Consider the following 20739-nt stretch of genomic DNA (forward strand, 5'->3'; position numbering starts at 1 on the left):
TAGTTTTATATAAAATTTATATTTCGGTATTTTGTCAAAACACTTTCGCATTTCAGTTATAACATATGGGATATAGTTAATTAATGACAAATCTTAATTATGCAGGTACATTGTTGTTTAATATCCAATAAGATAGGAAATAAATGGAAAAACATAAATTCACTAATAAACACCTAGATTTAGCCGAAGATTCAGACTGTTTTCACAAGAATAAAAAACTTAAAATTCAAAAATCACCAAATTTAGCTTCTTTAAACATTATAATGCCTAATAATATTATAAATAGCCCAAATACTATATATTATCAAGGTATATCGAATGATATTTTTAATAAGCAATCAAATTTTTCAAACCTTATAAATTCTAATGGAGTTAAAACATCAATAACAAATAATAAAATTGGAAGTGGGGCAAAGAAACTTATAATTAAAAATCTCAAAGGTTCTCATATGATAAAAAGTAAATTATATATTTATTTTTTTCAGACAAGCCAGATACACATAATAATTACCAACCTGAAATAATGAATAAATTAAAGAATGCAATCATGGCTGTAAATGAAAACCGTGCTGTTAAGTGTACATTGGAAGAATTATACCAAGGTGTTGAAATTTTATGTGCTCAAAATATGGCACCACAGTTATATCAAGAACTAAAAACTATATGTGAAAATTATGTTCTGTCAAATATAGAAAAATACAAGGGATATCCTTTTTTTTAATATCATATAATATTTGATTAAAACCTTTTAAAAATTACATATGTCAAGTTTTAAAGCCTGGTATACCCAAGATTAAAATTTTTTTTTACCCCATTTTCAAACCTGACCCCCTACATTTTAATATTTATATTGGCCCAGCCCTGGCAACTTTATTTTTGAGCCTGCCATAGCAGGAAACTTTTAATTAATCAATTTAAAGCTTGGACTTTTTAAATTTCAACAATTAAATAATTTTTTGTTTTTTTGAATCTTGGTAAAAGCTACCATAAGATTTTAAAATAACAATTAAAAAAAATAACCAAGTCACTAAATTAGAGTTTATTTAATGTGTACCTAAATTGGGGTCCAAGAAACTCCACTTAGTCTTTCATAAAAATTTTTCACTTTTGCTATGAAGGGTTAATTGATAGAACTTTATTTGGCCTAGCCTGAATTTTGTTTAATAAAATCATTTTTAGGCCTGGCCCTGATTTGTAATTTTATTTTTAAGTCTAGCCTGGATTTTTAATATCATACCATTTTACGGCCTGTTCAAGGTGGGGTCTGCAAATTATAGGTATGCAATAAGTGGGGTTTAACCCAAATATCTTCATACCAATTGGTTTAAATTATTTTATAACATATACTCACTTGCCCAATGTTTATAATCTTTTTAAAAAACCCATACACACCCACCCATTCTATTATTAGTCATAAGTGGGTGGAACTCCATTACATCTCTGATAAATATCTTAAATTGTGTTTTTCTAATATAATTTTAAATTATTACATTAAAGAAAAGTAATAGTATATAATAGGTTTAATTGTATTTGTAAGGCCATATTATAACTTCCTTAACTAGTATCTAATTTTACAGAATTTATGGATTATAACAGCTTCTTAAATAATTTGAACACTTTTTGGGGAAAGTTTTGTCAACAGATGGTAGACTCTTTTTTTTGTTATTTATTTTAAATGTTTTACTTAGATAATTATCAGCAACATATTTTTATATCTTGATAGATCATCTTATGTTTTGCAAAACACTATGATACTCAATATATGGTTAGTCAATTAGAATAGAATTACAATGCATTAGCTATTAAATATATATATCTTACTTCTTTAACATGTTTATCATCTATATAACCTTAATTTTTATTATTTTATATATTTAAATATTTATGCTAACAATTAAGGGATTTAGGTCTAGAATTGTTTCACAAACACATAATGTCAGTTACCGATATTTTAAACAGAACCATAGAAAGTATGCTAAAAATTATTGAAAAGGAAAGACATGGTGAAAATGTTGACAGAACACTCCTTAAAAACTTAATAAGAATGTTATTAGATCTACAAGTATAATATATGTTTTTTTAAAAATATATATAGTGAACTTCCATATCAAATTAACCTAGGTTTCAACCTGACTCCTTCAGAATTTTTTTAAATATTGTATATTGGTAGTATATACTATAACTAAGATTAAAAATTAAATTTTATCTCCAAAAACTGCTTATTCGCTAAGAAATGGGCGTTTAAAGAGCAAAAAAAATGATACAATTTTGACAAAATGCACCACCTCATTTATTTTCAAATATTGCCAGAAATAATTATGTTAGAGGAGTAGTTTAAATTTTATTATATAGCCTAATAATAATTCTTTAATTTGACTTATTAATAAATATGGTAGAAATTTGATTATTATCTAAAACCGGATGAATAAAACCCGAAATATTCATAGAAAAATAGTTTTTTTTTCTGGGGATAGATATCACATTGCTTTATATTTGTACAAAGTCCTAGACTGGGCTTAACATGATTCTAGGAGTTATGACCCTTTATATGGCTAAAATTGATCAAATTTAATTAGTGCTGTAAACATTTCTAAAAAAATCGAACGTGTTCAACGTTCATTGACAAAAATCAAACACGTTCAAGTTCATGTTCAAAAAAAAGGAACGCGTTCACGTTCATAAAACCGTTCAAAATTTTATGATAAATTTTTTTTAAATTTAATTTAATATAAATAAACTTATATTTTTTAATACAATATATTTTAGCCATGTTAAAAAATAATATAGTTTTATTTTGATAATATAATATAGCGAATAAAAAGATATTTTTATTTATAAAAAATTTTTCTTATAAAATTTTAATAACAATTGTTTTCAAAATATTTATCTGATAGACAGGAACACTTGGCAGTTAATACGGCATTATCCTAAACGCGCTCTACAGGGGCGGATGAGGGAATTGCGGTATTATACTTAATAAACAGCTCTTTTAACGTGGAGAATTAATTAAAAACATATTGTTTTGTTATTTGCAAAAAATTGAGATAAGTTATCCTCCTCCAATCCGTTCTCTACTCTCGACAAATAAAAAGGATATCTCGAAATTAACAGTTCTCTAGGGTTTTCAAAGCATTTTTTTCAATAACGCTATAAGGTTATTTTTAATAGGTTCGTTCTGTGGAAGTTTTATTCATGCCCATTGAAGTTTGAATGCTGGATTTATAATTGCAGAAAGAACATATTGATCCTTATATATATGTTCAAATCTTTAAAAAAATAAAATATATGTAATAATTGAGAGTGATAGGTTTAATATATTAATCCCATTTTATACGGCGTCTATCAATAGTTGACCATATTTGAGGCCACTAATTTTTTTAATTATGTGGGGTCAAATATCCCAAATGCATTATTTCTTCAAATTTAATGATTTAACTTAGTTAAATCATATAAAATCATAATTAATATTAAAATCAAATGTCGTTTTAAATTGGAACCTGAAGATTTTGACAATACAATACTTTTTGGCCACATTTTACACGCATTGGATTAGTTCCTTCAATATAGGATGTTAATGTAAAACATTTATCATATTTGGCCATAGTAATGATAATTCATCTGATTTTGGATTTTCGGAATCAGATGATGAGGATTAAATAATAATATCCATGCTTATGCTAATCTATTAAATTAAAATATAAACAATAATCAAATTAATAAATTATGTGTTAAAAAAATTGAAATGTGAAAAGGAAATACACAGCCGATTAAAAAATATAAATAATACATTTTTTAAAAAAATTCGGAAATATTAAATTTTTCAAATAAATAAAAATAAAAATATTTTTAAAATTGAACGAACGTTAAATTCGAACGCGTTCGTCATAAAAAAGGAACGCGTTCACGTTTAAAGTTCGTCAAAAATAAAAGGAACGCCGTTCATCATTTTTTCCAAAAAAACGAACTTCATTAACGACGCGACGCGTTCGTTTACAACACTAAATTTAGCATAAATATCTTAAATTTAATGAATATTTTTGTAATTATATTTATTTAAAAATTATATCTAAAGGATTAGCCCTTACCTTTTTTTTTTATCTTTAACAAAATATTTGAGAGGTGGGTGGGATTATATGCCCTATTTAACACTCTGGTTAAAATTTCACTCGATATTATGTTACAAAATAATTCTAACATATTTATGACTTCATTTGGCTCAATTATTGCTATAATTACATATAATACAATCAATAATTTAAAATATTATTAAAATATATCATATATTAAATCACCTTAAGTATTTCATTGAATTTTGACTTTTATTTTATTTTCGCCTAGGGGAATAAAAGTATGAAACTTTTGTGTTCCGGAAAATCGCTTTCCTCTCGAAAATCTGCTTTCAAGGTGATTTTCCATACGAAAATATTCATCATTGCTCGCAAATATATAATTTACCCCATGGATATTATTTCTTGCATAGTTAAATAAATCCATTGTTATCAATATTTTATTTTCATACGGGCGCTGCTGCAAGCTTGCTCGAACTGCTGACCTTTTAGTAACGCCCTTTAAACTGTAGCAAGGACTTTTACCATGAACGGTTGCAAAAAAATGTCACTCACCCTTTATCTTAAAATTATTTTTATGATTGTAGAAATTAATGAAGTTTTTTATTTTTAATCTTGGCCACTCTGCCAGATTTTTCTTTAGAATCAATTTTATTTGAAATAAATTAAATGATGCATTGTGCTCTAAACAATCTGATATAACCACAAAATTTACATGTTTTATAATGTCGTCCTCACGATAATAAATCATAAATGGGTTCATAGTGGCCTGATTATTAGTCCAATGGAATTCTTATGCATGGTTCTTTACTACAAATGCATAATTTTCTGAAAAATTGGCAATAACCCAAAATTCGCCAACATTTAAATTGAATTTTAAAGAATTTTGAAATAAAGATTGCTGAAGCTATAAACGAATGAGGAATTAAATGGTTTAATTTTTCGATTAAATAATCTACAAATTCATTGGCGGATTTTGACAGCGCTTCGAGGGCAGTGCGATCAACTTCAACCATTGTTTAAATGTTATGTAATCTATTGAATTCACGTCAAATAATATATTGTCTTTCTATTTTTGAAGATCCGGGGCAAAATTTATACTTCATTAAATAATATCCTGGCTGGGCTGGATTGCAAAGACTTTGCCCAATACAGTGTTTATGATCGTTGATAGGGAGATAATTATCAATATTGGTTGGTAGTTTTAATTTCACGCCTATTAAAATAAGCTTAAAATTCTGATGAAGTGTGTTATATTGGTGATAAAAGGTTATTTTAAATTTGTTGTATTCGAAGTTATTATATAAAATGAAATGATAAATTAGAAATTTTTTAAATTAAATTATGTTTAATACAAAAGCTACAGATTAGGAGTTACGAAAACTACAATATCTAGGTAAATTTATCGATTAAAAATGATGACATTTATTGAAATTTTAATTTTGGTTGATTATTTTAAAAATAAAATATTTAATATTATTTTGTCAAGTAATTTTGAGAGAAAATGTAACCAAAGTGTTAAATAAAGCAATTTTGTTAAAGATAAAAAAAAAGTAAGGGCCTATCATTTAGACATAATTTTTAAATAACATTATATTACATAGTAACAGGGCTTCGGTACATTGATCATGTTACATTCATGGGAAACTGAAGGATCCTCTAATCCTTGAGATCTGGAAAGGGTCATGATTAACTCGATATTAATTTTTTGTCAAACCACAAAAATAATCTAAAATTAGACCTTTATAAAATACAATTAATTACAACTATAAATATTTCCGAACTCAATATTTTATTAAATCGTAAAAATAATAGACTTTTATAACACGCAATTAATTATATATAAATTTATAACCTAAAATATATGATAATCATGAACATAAAAATCAGTCCCTTTTATAGGGAAAATAAAAAGGCGCAATTATAAATTAAAATAAAATTGGCGCAAAGTGTAAAAAAGAACGTTTTCGCGAAGAGGAGTAGTATTATTTTTATCTTACATAATTGGGGATAAAACCAAACCCCCCCCTCCCCCTATATTTTTAGGAACTCTATAATTATACCTCCGGATTCAGGACGTCCGCGACCTAAATATATAATTTGTAATTAATGAAATGTTGTAGTTTACTGTGGCTGATTCTTTTTTTTATTATGTAACTTTTTCTAGGATTTATTAGAAGATTTTTACATAAATATTTTACTTTCAAATTAAATTTTTAAATTCTTTTTTTTCAAAAATAATAATTATATCGGAAAAAAAATGCAAATATACAATTTTTTTTTTTTTACATATCCTTGACACATAATTATAATAAAACATATAAAAAAATGTTACAATTATGACATCTCACCCCTCCAATGAGGAGGAACCATTATATGCTGACCTCTTCTTCCTCCATTCTTAGAAGCATGTTTTCATATTTTTGTACCTCCATAAACTTCGAATCTGAACTGCTCTACTCTACCCTTTTCGATAGCGTCATCATCCGGTGCATAATTATGGTTGCTCCTCAACGTACACCTCCGGCGAATATTCGGTGTTTTTTATGTGGAGGATTGGGGCACAAGGCTCTGCAATGTATAGCTATCGGATCCATTCCTAACAGAAGAGCGTATAGGATGTCCAAAGCGGGAACACGGGAGCATATTATAGAACCCGTGGAGCATCTGTTTCAACGCCGGTGTCGGGTATAATTCCTAAATATGTACCGATGATGACGTTACCAAAAAGGACTCAGATTCGCTTCGTTTATGGGGGTACAAAAATTTGAAAACGTGCTTCTAGAAATGGAGGAAGAAAAAATCAGCAAAATAACTAATAGCTCCTCCTCATTGGGGGGGGGGGGGTGAGATGTCATAATTGTAACATTTTTTTTTCTTTGAAGGTTTTATTATAATTATGTGTCAAGGATATGTAAAAAAAATAATAATTGTATATTTTAGAAGATTTTTACACATATATTTTATTTTCAAACTTAATTGTTGAATATAATTATTATCATATCAGAAAATCCTAGAAAGTTACCTAATAAATAAAAAATCAGCCACAATAAGAACTACAACGATTTGAACACTTTACTAAGGAATCTAAAAGTATGAGAAACCCCTGATTAACAGAAAACACAAAAACCATATGTTTTTACCTCTATTCTAATTAAATCAAACAAAAAAGGGACTTAAAAAAAACTCTTTTGATTTTATGTATTTGAGGCTAAGCAAAAGAGTGATAAAAAAAGGAACTAATTTAAGATAAAATAAGAGAAATCATCTTAAACAATAACTATTCATTTAATTTAAATATAATGATATTTATGTTAAATTTGATCAATTTTAGCCATATAAAGGGTCATAACTCCTTGACCCATATTCAGCCCAGTCTCGGATTTTGTATAAATATAAAAAAAGTAGATATCTATCTACAGGCAAAAAAATACCTTTTTTTTCTATCGCTATTTTCGATTTTATACATTCGAGATATTAATCAGATTTCTATCATATTTATATATAATATTAAAGAGCTATTTTTAAGCTATAGATTAAAATTTAAATTATTGCTCTTACATAATTATATCTCGAGATATTTGAAAATAAACGAGGTGCATTCCATTTTTCCGCGCTTTAAAGGCCCATAACTTATCTTATAAGTATAGTGTTGGGAGCTAAAATTTCATTTTTTTCTTTTAGTTATAGTATATACTACCAATATATTAAAAAAAATTGAGGGGGTCGGGTTGAGAATGAGAATCGACTTTTTTTTGTTGATTTTATATGAAATTCACCATATATATATATATATATTAGAGATGTGTTATATTATCAGCGTTTCTAAGAATCAATTTATTATATTAAATGCTGTTCCAATCATTCATTTCTATATATAAAAAAACTATTATAAATATAAAATTAACAATAATTAAAAGAAAAAATTAACCAGGTTAGATGAGAAACAAAAATGAGGAATGAAGTAAGCTAAAAAATATTTTTTTTCCTCCACAGGAGCAGGATAGTATTTTGCCGGTTTCTAATTGGAACCAGCAGAAAAATTTGGAACAGTGAATCTCTTAATAAATATTGTTATTATACAAAATTATTTATACATATTTTTTTGTAAAAAAATTAAAACTTATAGATGTATACTTCAAGCTTTCAACCCGCATTTATTAAAGCTACCGACGACTTATACGACAGGGAAGGACGGCAATACATCAATGAGTTGGAAGTATATTTAATTTTAAATTAACGAAAAAAAATATATTATGAACATTTTGTATTATAATAAATTTTAACAAAGATAATATTTTTTATTTGTATTATAAACTTTTATAGTTTATAATTAATAGTATAATTTTTAAAGATTCCAGATTATCTCAACTACGTTAAAAAGAGGTTGAACGAGGAAAATGAGAGAATTATTCATTACTTAGACCATTCCTCCAAGTAATAATGATCGATCATATTATTAAACTGGAATTAATACTTTTTTAAAAAAAATATTTAATATAGATCCTTATTAATACAGACCGTAGAAAGAAGATTGTTGGAAGATCATCTTAACTTAATGTTAACTAAAGGTTAATTTTTATTATTCAAAATAATATGCTTTAGCCTCCCCCTTCCCCTTAAAACCGGGCCTTATGTGAATCGGAGCTATTTAGAAATATAAACGGGATTTTTTTAAAAAAGGGTATAACTAAGGTTTACAGAAACCGAATTTAATCTAATGATCGAAACAGGACGAAATCTAAAAACCGTTACCAGAATGGCTTTTTTAGAGATATAATTTTAATCCTTTATAAAAAATAGGTCTGGACTCAATGCTCAATCAAAATAGGTATTCAGAATTGGCTTTAATGTATCAATTGCTCTCTAAGATTCCGAATGGGCTTAAAGAACTATGCACTCATTTTTCAGCATATATAAAAGTAGTATAAGTTATAAATTTATTAATATATCTTATATTGTTGACAATTTTTTTAAAAAAATTTGAATGAAACTATGGCCTAGCTGTTTTTAATTCCGGATAGAATTCTAAATAGTTTTTTATTTAGAAAAACATTGTTAGGGCATTTTTGTTTGGTTCTGGGGGGGGGGGTGGGTGTATATATATCACATAAAGGGCCAACAAAACAAAAAGTATTTACACCTTATTAATATTACTTTTATCCCTATCTTATAGTTCATAGGTTTTAGCCTATTTTGTTGAATTAAATTTTAAAGGATATCTTGTTTCAAAAAATATGATAATGCATAGTTTCTTAGAAAAATTATTAAGAATTATAAGGCAGTTTATAACAATATTTTGCAGGTTTGTCTAATTTGAACAGTTACCATGTTAGTTTTCTAAGGTTTTGAGCTTTATCTTATAACAATTTTTTTTCTGAATCCAACTTTCTCAAGCATGTAGCTTAGTAAATATGTTAGGGTTAAAGTTTAGGGTAATTTATTTTAAAAATGTAAGTATAAACTTTTATATTAATGGGTTGGCATAGATAGACCTATCCAGAATTTTTGCAGGAGAGGGACTTTAGGTAAGGAATTTTTATAGGAATGTTTCATACACGTTTTTTTGAAGGCTTTTGGCCCAATTACATTTTTTTTAAAATAATTTTAGTTTTACATTTCTTACTTAAAAGTTCCAGATGACTCTTTAAAAGAGAATAACAGACTCAGGCAACCGCCTGAAATCTTATCGACAGAGTAAATTTGTAATTAAAGAATGAAATCATAAAATACTCAAGAAAAACTAGATGTCTTGAAAGTATTTTTCATTGTATATTATAAAACAAAAATATTCAAAAGGTTAAAGGGCGAGAATTAGTCATGGATTCTGATCAGGACGCATCGATGGTTCAGGATTTGTTGGATTTCAAGGAAAGATTAGATGATTTGATCGAGGACTGCTTTGATTATAATGAAAAATTTACCCTCGCCGTCAAAGAATCGTTCGAAAATTTCATCAACCAAAGACCCAATAAACCCGCCGAGCTTATCGGTTCATATTTTCAAATCATCATTAAAGTTGTTAAACGGCTCAATTTTTGAAAACGGCTGGCCTAATATTTTAACTAAAAAAAATATTACGCAAGTCTGTAGATTTTAATCATAGATGATAGAAAGGTTTTTATCGAGGCTTGTATAAAATGTTTGGCTAAAATAGCCGCTTTTAGAAATCGAGCCTTTTAACAACGCTATGTTATTATTTATTTTACGTGTTGTAATTACTTGTATAATGTGTTATTACTGGATATAACATCTTTATTACATCAACTTAAGATGGAACTATTATTTAAAAATAGATAAGGAAGTAAAGAAAAGTTAAAGATAGAAAGAAACTTTAGCTCAATTAATCTCTCTGGTCTCTCTCTTGTCAACATTTAATGAATGAGAATGAGACCAGCTTTGTTTCATGTCACCATAATGATAATATGGTAGTTTTTTTTCCAAATGACATTTTGTATCAAACATTTAATAATACTTTTTTTTTAAAAAATACAGTATTAGATTTATTTATCATCTTTTTGTTTAAACATGCTATCTTAAAAAATTTTGTATTATAAAATATTTTAATTTTTGTTGAAAAAATAATATTTATAGCAAAATATGTCGATCTCAAACTAAGAGCCGGCAATAAGGTAATTATATATATTTTTTTTAAATTTAGGTATTTATAATTTTATGAACCATATGACTAGTATTTTAAAACGGCTCGATTTAGCTTATTTCTAAAAACGGCTAAAGCCTTGAAATTTCGTCAATAGATCCAGATCCTTCTACTCATCTATAAGCGGAATTTCCAAGCTTAGGTAATTTACCTTTTAAGTAAAATTCTGAGTTAGCCCATTTTAACAAATCGGCTAAATTGAACCGTCTAACAGCACTACATAATCAGTAAAAATCGACTTTCTGGGCCAAACCCGGATTTTAAAATTTCTTCTATTCGCTCGGATTTTTAAAATCATGCCGTTTTACAAACCGAATTTCCGAGCAGAACTGGCAGGTCCTTGATAGAAGTTTTTATTTTTGTCAAACAAATAGTGGTGTGATTAAAAAATTTAAAAAAAATATATAGTTGACATTTTGACAATGCGTAGAAAAAAAAGATTGTTCAAGTTTAATTATTATCAAAGTTCCACAATGTTTACCCAACATCATTTTTGTATACACTTATATTTTAATTTTTTTTTCTTCTCCTTATTAAGTCTGTTAACTTTTTTTTAAGCTAAATTTAATACATTGTAAATATAATATTTAATTATTATTATTTTTTAATTAACAAGGAGTCAACTGAAGACGAATTAGAAAAAATTTTGGACAAAATTATGGTAATTTTCCGTTTTATACACGGTATGCACTTATAATATGTATATTCGTTACTATAATGTGTTAATATATTTTAATACGCTGCGATTTTTTTTTTACAATTTTTATAAGATTAATTAATGGGTCCATATATGGTGGCGTATATCCTATCAGCCACATTGATTTGTTTACTTTATACATTTGTTTTATAATGTTGTAAAAACAATTTTTAAAATTTAAAATGAATGTCTTCTCTTTGTTTAGCGGCCCTTTTCCAGGTTCTCCAGGGTATTTCCTCTCTGTCTCGAGTTTTCGCTGTCCTGGCATTACTACTGGTTAAGTCTATCATTTTCATGTTATTATCTACCAGCCTAACTTGTCTTAGGTAACCCTCTAGGTCTTGATTTCTTACTTCCTCTAGATGATATCTATTCCCCCAATCGTCCTTTGTCTTCATGTCCAAATTATCTCTGCCTATTTCTCCCAATCCCTTCTCTCATTTCTTTCCCAGAGATATTTCCATCTAACTATTCTCATCTCACCTTAATTGCCCCTCGCTGCCGTGTATTATACAACTTCTCACACAGCTAGCGAGAAATTCTTATTAGTTGGAATTGGGATCACCTTTCATGCATATCTAATCATGGCCACCTCCGTTCCCCTAAGTAGCATAACTTCCCCACTGTCCAAAGTTGTTCTATTTCTGATATTAAAATTGATATTATCATTATTTTACATCCACTTTCTACAAATAAATATCGCGCTTGCCTTCTGCAGACTTCTCTTTTTGACAGCAAGTACAATGCAAGATCGAAGTAGACCCTGAGAAAGTCAGGCTTGGAGGCTAGTATATGCCTTGATGGTGATGTATGAAGAGGCATAAACTGTGGTTCAATTGTAGAAATTTTTAATCAATGATTGGGTACGTCCGTTTTCAGTTCTAAACTTTCTATTATAGTAATGGAGATAGTAGCTAGAGGAATGCATGAAAGGCTCCCGTGGTAAATATTATATGCCGATGATTTACTGATAGCAAAGAGTGAAACAGAATTCAAGAGTAAATTACTTGGATTAAGAATTGTTATGGAAGGGAAAGGTTTAAAATATATATAAAGGTTATAGTTGGAAGCGAAGGATTAAGAGAAATAAAGTTATAGTGGTGTAAATGGAAGTCTGCGGAAGGCAAGCCTGGCATTTGTTTGTTGAAATTATGCGAGAGGAATGCGAGATGATGATAATAAAATTAATTTTGATATCGGAAATGGGAAAAATTAAAATTGGGCGATTTCGCTACTTATACACTTAGCCCAGGAGACGTTTCGTTGATTCATAGTTGGTGGCAAGGTTAATAAATGCCAAAAAAGTTATGAGTTTATTTTACTTACATTCCCTCCTCTCAAAAATGGTATATATATTTTATAAATTAATCCGTTAGGCAAGGACGTATTTGAAGCATTCTACAAAAAAGATCTGGCAAAGAGACTACTAGTCGGTAAAAGCGCATCGGTCGATGCCGAGAAGTCTATGTTGTCCAAACTCAAACAAGGTAACTACTTATTAGAAAGAAAGAAAATATTAAGATTAATAATAATAACTCTTTGAACACGCTTACTACTAAGCTGGTTTAAAGATTTTTAATAGAAAAATATAATAGCATTGCAAGATGGTGAGCCCTAGTTCATTTTAAAATAAAATGGGCGGGTCCAAAACCTTAACGCGATATTATTTACTAGTTATTTTCTTAAAAAGATTTCAGTTGGGTCAATAAAAGATTTTATATATTCCTTCGCCAGAATTAGAATTTCTGAACATTATTTACTTGAATGAAATGTGATATGAGAGTAGTCATTTATAAAGTGTAATCGGTTAATGAAATAGTCGGTTAGATAAAACTTTTACTATGTTATTATAATTGTATATACGTTCCAATAGAATGCGGTGGTGGATATACCTGCAAGCTAGAAGGAATGTTTAAAGATATGGACCTCTCAAAAGACATTATGATCACCTTTAAACAAGTTTTTTACTTAAAGAATAACATATCAAATTATTTTATATTTCCATTTAAAGCATAATTAATTCACTTACCAAGGAAAGAAGGAAGGAAAGAAAGAATAATAATGCCACATTTTAAAATAAAATGCATTGTTTATTATAAATCATTAATTTTATATACAGTATTTAAAAAATCATCCCTTATCCGAGGACATAGACTTGACAGTAAACATCCTAACTATGGGATATTGGCCCACTTATGCACCAATGGAAGTTGTTATGCCACCTAAGGTATAATAAATGTATTGTGCAATCGGTTTTTATTTTTTGAAACTAATTATTAATTTCAATTCATTTTTAAAATTATAAAAAAATACTGATATTTTATTAACAAATATTTCTAAAAAAATTAGGTTATATATCACTGTAAATTTTCACCTCAAAGGTGTAATGGGGCTCAACGTTGGATCATTTTTTTTTGAAAATTTTGTAAATATTTATATATTCGGCGAAAATAACGTGTATACATACTATATTGTATATAATTTTTTTTCAAAAATCTTACATTAATTTTAGAATATAGTTTATTTATCACTTAAAGCAAATGTATATATATAAATAGATATAGTAAATAGGAAAAATTATATAATATTTAATTCATTTTTTTTCACAATTTACTTTTAATTGCATATTATCAATTGGTATGGAACGAATTTTGTTAAAACAATTTCACGGTCATAGTTGAAAAGGTCCAAGCTCCCAAATTACCCTATACCTTTCTACCTATATTTATGGCCTAGAATCGCATATCATATAATTTGCTATCATGCGAAAAAAATATTTTTCTGTAATATTTATTTTTTTTTCATATAAAAGATGTCTGAATATCAAGAATCTTTCCAAAAATTTTACCTGAATAAACATACGGGCAGAAAGTTAAGATGGCAGTCTACCCTTGGCCATTGCGTATTAAAAGCCAGTTTTGAAAATGTAAAAACAAAAATACCTTTTTATTTTATTTTATGGAGCCATACTTAAATTCGCGCCAGTGATAATAATTAAACTTTTCTTGAATTTTTTTTAATATTTATAAATCGTTACTTTCTAAAAATCCACCTCCATTTTTGTAAAACAGAAAGAATGGTAGGTAGGTAAGAAAGAGAGAGAAGAAAAAATTAAAAAAGAAAGAAAGAAAAATCTCTTTTTAAAAATTGCATCTTATAAAAAATTTTGCATAAAACTTAACTATAACCGTTATGTTATTAATATAATATATCTCAATAAGGGCTCAGTTAAAAAGGAATTGCAAGTTTCTTTATTCCAGGCTTTATCCTTACTTTTCTTGAATTTTTTTAAATATTTATAAATCGTTACTTTCTAAAAATCCACTTCCATTTTTGTAAAACAGAAAGAATGGTAGGTAGGTAAGAAAGAGAGAGAAGAAAAAATTGAAAAAGAGAAAGAAAAATCTCTTTTTAAAAATTGCATCTTATAAAAAATTTTGCATAAAACTTAACTATAACTGTTATGTTATTAATATATTATATCTCAATAAGGGCTCAGTTAAAAAGGAGTTGCAAGTTTCTTTATTCCAGGCTTTATGCTTACTTCTTTTCAATCAACAAGACCAACTAACATTTGACGAAATAAAAATCGCGACCTCAATAGGTTAACGATTATTTTGTTATTTATCCTCGTCGGAATAGAACAATTGGCCATAAATTATTATGAAATTATGACAGTCTTGACATTTCATAGTATTTTTTTAAAGACGGTTCTGACCGGCACGATTAAATTATTTAACGATAATAATCGGTTTACTCATGTATCTAATTGCTACAATTTTTATTTATTTGAAAATATATATTTTTTTTACCAGACCCCGGAACTGATGGAACATGATCTTTAATAACTAATGACATTTATTTTTAAGAAAGAAGTTTTTTTAGATATAAAATGATACTTAAGAGAAGATCAGAAAAAATATCAACTTTTTATATATATTTTCAGTTATAAGCATAATTACAATAAATAAATAAATATATATTTATTTATTTATTTTGATATATAAATTAGCTAAACATTATTAATTACAATTTAATTTTGTTTCGAAGAAATTCAAGAATTAAGACGGACGTTGCAATCTTTGGCTTGTGGTAAAGCCAGGGTTTTGAAAAAGATTCCCCAAGTAAATTTTGCATTAACCTTTTTTTTGTTTTGTTTAATCTAAGCAATTGTCTTAAAGTGTTGTTAGACATTTGTAATTAAAAATAGATTAGAAGCGAAAAGTGACAGGATTTTTTTTAAAAAAATTATAAATTTTGATCATACTTAACTACGTTTAAAATGATAATTTCTTTTATAACCTATATTGATTTTTCAATAGAAACTTAAATAAATTTCCTAAACTGGCAAACTCCTATTGGTTAATTTTTTTTAAAAAATAGCACATTTTAATTAAGTTATCTCATATTTTACATACCTAATTATTTACATATTCGTTTTTTTTGTGTTTTAACAACATTAAAAGAGGTTTTTCGGGTCTTAAATTAGCAGAAAAGATCGACGGGGTCTCCTAGTGCTTTTGCATCTATTGTATTTGAATTTTTTTCTTTCCTTTTTGTAACTTTTGAAAGTCTTAAAACGTAAAAAAAAGGCTCTGTAAATGTCATAAGCTGTTAAATGATTTTTTTTATAGAATCTGCCCACTTGCCACTATTTTGTCTAGTAAGAAAACGAAGTTGCTTACTCCTTATTGATTTATATTAAATCTGATGCCATATATAATTTTTTGATTGATATATTTTAATCGTTTAGAAGAAGAAAAAATTAATCGGTAATTTTTTTTACTACCTTCACTTAAAACTTTTACTCTTTGTTAAGCTCTAATTTATTTTTGATAACTGTCCTTCAAACAACTTTAGGTGCATGAAAAATAAATTTAAAGCTTAATATAAAATTAAAAAAATAAAAGGTAATAATTACTTTTTTTTAAAAAAAATTATAAAGGGAAAAGACGTCGAAGAAACCGACGTGTTCGCTTATAACCCCAAATTTAGCCATAAACTTTTCCGTATCAAAATAAATCAGATTCAGATGAAAGAAACGGTACTAAAATTTGTAATTTATATTTTTGAGAATAAAATATTAGAAAAGGCAGCTATCAAAAAGCGGGATTTTTTAAAAAAGAAAGAAATTAAATTATAGCATTTACCCACGTTAGGTTTCTTCTTTTTTCTTCTCGAAGATTTTTTTTAAAGAATAAAATGTTATTTGTTACCTATTTATGGGTCTGCGCAGAAAGAAGAAAATACGTCGACTCAAGAAAGAGTTTTTCAAGACAGGCAATACCAAATAGACGCGGCGATAGTGAGAACCATGAAAACGCGTAAAACGTTGACGCACGCTTTGCTAATGTCGGAGCTTTATAATCAACTTAAATTTCCTGTCAAGGTTTTTGAAAATTTTAATTATTTATTTAAAATGCATAATGTTGTTTGGTTAATAATTTTTTTCTTCTCGAAATAATGAGAGTTGTAAATTTTATGATAGACATTTTTGGGAGGGTTCTATCCCAGTTATTATTTCAAACAAAAACGGATAATACCTTATTTTTAACATCATTCAATTTCAAGCGGATAAAATATTTTTATATCGAACTATGAGAACTAGAAATTAACAATGACGGATGACTTAGTTGCTTGCAATGACATATATAATACCTAGACTGACGATTCATTCATTAAAAGTGTACATCAATGCAAATCAACTGGAGACGCCATCTTTGTTTCACTAATCATTATTAAAATTTTATAATGAGCCTAATTTATTCCTATATCTGATGCAAACTTTATTAGAGAATTACCGGATCATCGAGATAATAAGGAAGTAAGTTATCAATTTAATTGTAGTTTATAACATGAGAATAATTACATGTGTTACCAAAATGGCGGGTCCAGCTGATTTGCTTTTAACGACGCTTAAAAATGCATTTTAATGAATGAATCGTCAGTTTAGGTATTATATATGTCATTGGTTGCTTGCCCTATATATCTTTTTTTTAAAAAAATAAGATTTCATATAAATAAGAAAAAAATATTATATATATTATTTTACATTTGTAAACTAGCGGTTGCATTTTTAATCTTTACGCCTCATTCATTGTAAACGCATTTTGTTCAAACTAGTAGTATTTAACGCTGCGTTATTTACAATAGCAAGCTAAAAAATAGGTATAATTTATATATCGAAACGATGAAAACGTTATGATAATTTGAAAAACATATGTTACGATATATTTGAAAAATTATTATCGCTGTGAAGAATTATCTGTGATTTAAATAGCGTTAAATACCGATCCGCTTGAACAAAACGCATTTGCTATAAATGAACCTTACCTTAAATTCTATAATTAAGGCATCTATTCCTGTTATTTCACAAGTATAATTATAATGCGTACAAACTGGTTTGCGTTTTGCCATATTTTTTTTAATAATAAAACGTAATGCATCGCTTATTTAAATTGAAATTGATTGATTTTTTTTTAGTATCGTCTAAAATTTTAATTAAGTTATAAAAAAAGAAATGGTTTTTGTAAATTATATTATCGTCTGCCTTTTTTATTTCATTAATTTCTAAATAATCCATTTTAAAAAGATAAGTTAATTTTTTTTTGAATTTTATATCGATGTATAATTTGATTTACATATAATTAAACAATAATATGGGCTTATTTTGCGAAAAATAAACCGAAAAATACTGGTCGGAGAGCAAAGGTTCCAAATGAGATAAATAAAAAGTATTGAAAAATATGTAAATTAGTTTGCGTTTTTTAAAATGGTTTCTAACCTCAAGCGGTATTTTCACCAATCTGCACGTTACTATTTGAAATGCATTATTTGCGTTTAAAACGCTCAACTAGGGTGCATTATTATAGACTATTTAACTATTATCATATGGTAATAATAAATAATGTTTTATGCATATTTAAATTTATGAATTAACATTTTTTTATTATTAGTTATGGGCCATTTAAAATTACTTAATCTTCTAGACAGCGATGTGGATTGATTTTATATAAATTCATAGGTAGAGGGGCTTGGTTCCCATTCCATGCAGTATGACCTGGATCAATATAAAATAAAATATTAAATTAAGTCTGATAATCGCGTAATCTTGTAGGGATTTGACGACTATTATATTTATTACATTTACCAAACCAAGGCCTTCTTACGTTCACCATGGTCCATCTTCTTCGAACCTCTGGCCCCCGTAATTAATTTTCCCACAAGATAATATTAGGCCCCCAGCAATTAATTCTCCCACAAGATAATATTACTCATAATACTACATCTTCATCTACACATTTCCCTCTACCTTATTCCCAAATACAAATAGAATCTTAAATCCTATTAAGAGTGAAATAATAAGTATAATAAAGAAACTAAAAAATCACAAGGCGTGTGGACAAGATAATATTCATAGTGAATATTTAAAAACTGACCCTATATTATCCGCCGAAATTTTCCCAATCATAACGAGAGTATGGAAGGAAGGGGCCTGCCCTAGTGATTGGCTAACGGCTGTCCTAATTAATTTCCCATAAACTAAGCATCCTAAAGCTCTAGAGTATTTGGAGAGGAATTTCACTGAATTCTATAATCTATAAGATTTTCACTAACATTATCCTAAATCGCCTCAAACCTTTTGTGGAACGAGATTATGGGGATTCAATAGTTTCATTTAGGAAGGGACATAATGCTCTTGAAGCTATTCTAAATCTAAAAATACAAACTTACTCTTCTTGACTTGTTTATCTAGAATAAATGACTTCCTTTCCACACAATAGCCTTTCAGGTATATTCTCATCAGTTATTCGTCAAGTGTTCATAGATAAGTCTTAGTACAATTTTGTAAGTTTTCCTATCAGAAGAATAACGTTGTATGAATGCTCAAGATAAAGCTATTTCCGATAATGATCGCTTTAATCTCCCAAACCAACTATTTTTATAGGATATGAAAGGTTTAGCGATGTCTCATCCAAAGGGATAATAAAAAGAGCTTGATAAACTAGGTTGTTTGGCTTGTCTGAGAATATGCCCTAATACTTTTTTTCTATATTCACCCAGTCTATATAGAGGGAGGGTGTCGCATCTGGACCAAAGATTATAGTTCGTAGTATTATAAGGATAGAATGTTTTGGTTATATACCTAAGACATTTGTTAACGAAAGTTTGCATCTTTTTACTTTCTTGTTTAGTATCTTTCCAGGTTTCTATACCATAAAATAGAGGGGAATATTATAATTATAAATGATCGAATCTTTAAAGGAATTGATATTTGATTAGAACTCCATATTTTCATTAAAGATCTATATTTCATTCTGCCTTTATTTAATTTGGCTATTAAGTCTAGTTTAGTATTTCCTTTTCTATCCACATTCCTAGATATTTTAATTGTTGAACTTCTACTATTTTCTCCCTTGTATCGTTAGATTCATATTTGAAGGGGAGTATAATGATGTCATCAACTTAGTTTTATAAACATTTATTTTTAAACCAAAAAAACCAGCAGCTTGGATACCATATCCAGTAGCAATTGAAGGTGTGATACAGAATGTCCCATAATGCAAAGACTACAACATAGTCCAGAGCTTTTTAGCTTAGATTAGGAAGAAAAACTTGCTTTTACTTTTTGGGAGTTAGCCAAAGGTGATTTGACGACATAACAGATGGGGCTGATTGATGAAATTTTAATTAAATGATAACAGATCAAATTTTTGAAACCTTGTAAAAAACGATTATGAGCGAAGATATAAAATATAATCATTTTTAAATACAATTTCATTCCAAATGTATATAATCTTTTATCCAATTTTCTTTAGCCCTCAGATTTAAAGAAAAGGATCGAAAGCTTAATTGAAAGAGACTACATGCATAGAGACAAAGAAAATTCGAACACTTATCATTACGTAGCATAACATAATTAATTCTAAAATTGTCTTGTACCTTTTTTATATATTTTGAAGAGAAAATAAATGTGAATAAAAAGAACTTAAAATTATTTTTTTTGCGCAAATAAAACTATGAATTAGTCGATTTTATTTTTACACCGCGACACGTAAATTATAAATATTTTCTATATTTCTACAATTATCGAAAACATGTTTTGTAAAAAGAAAAAATTTCAGAAATTTGTAGCAAATAATTGATAAATATAATTCCTTTTTTTGTTTATAATATATTTTAATAATAAAATCAATCATTTATTAAATGTATACATTTAATGGCAAAATTGAAGTTAAATATGATTAATTTTACAAAAACGAGTTTTTATAAATTTTTCTTTGGAAAAAAACTTTGATCTTTTTTTAAAAAAA

At 27.4% G+C, this 20739-nt stretch overlaps 1 protein-coding gene across 1 annotated transcript; it reads left to right on the forward strand.

Moving 5' to 3' along the window:
* Positions 1-69: 69 nt before the first annotated feature.
* Positions 70-20489, forward strand: LOC135922321 (cullin-4A-like). Its single transcript, XM_065456707.1, has 21 exons — positions 70-441; positions 486-705; positions 1576-1645; positions 1689-1765; positions 1900-2062; positions 8197-8286; positions 8422-8504; positions 8571-8638; positions 8871-8989; positions 9867-10059; positions 10662-10699; positions 11345-11411; positions 12802-12912; positions 13299-13384; positions 13545-13652; positions 14238-14351; positions 14918-15029; positions 15476-15549; positions 16371-16469; positions 16662-16814; positions 20245-20489. The coding sequence occupies exons 1-21, from the start codon at positions 144-146 to the stop codon at positions 20338-20340; spliced, it is 2439 nt and encodes an 812-aa protein (XP_065312779.1). The 5' UTR covers positions 70-143; the 3' UTR covers positions 20341-20489.
* Positions 20490-20739: the final 250 nt, after the last annotated feature.

Source organism: Gordionus sp. m RMFG-2023, chromosome 1 (genome assembly GCF_954871325.1).
Source record: "Gordionus sp. m RMFG-2023 chromosome 1, tfGorSpeb1-WG-v2, whole genome shotgun sequence".
NCBI lineage: Eukaryota > Metazoa > Nematomorpha > Gordioida > Chordodea > Parachordodidae > Gordionus > Gordionus sp. m RMFG-2023.

Coding starts and splice junctions, on each gene's coding strand:
- LOC135922321 (XM_065456707.1), top strand. CDS start 144: ATGGAAAAACATAAATTCACTAATAAACACCTAGATTTAGCCGAAGAT. Junction 442..485: donor TATAATTAAAAATCTCAAAG/GTTCTCATATGA, acceptor TATTTTTTTCAG/ACAAGCCAGATACACATAAT. Junction 15,550..16,370: donor TTTTGAAAAAGATTCCCCAA/GTAAATTTTGCA, acceptor AAAATTATAAAG/GGAAAAGACGTCGAAGAAAC.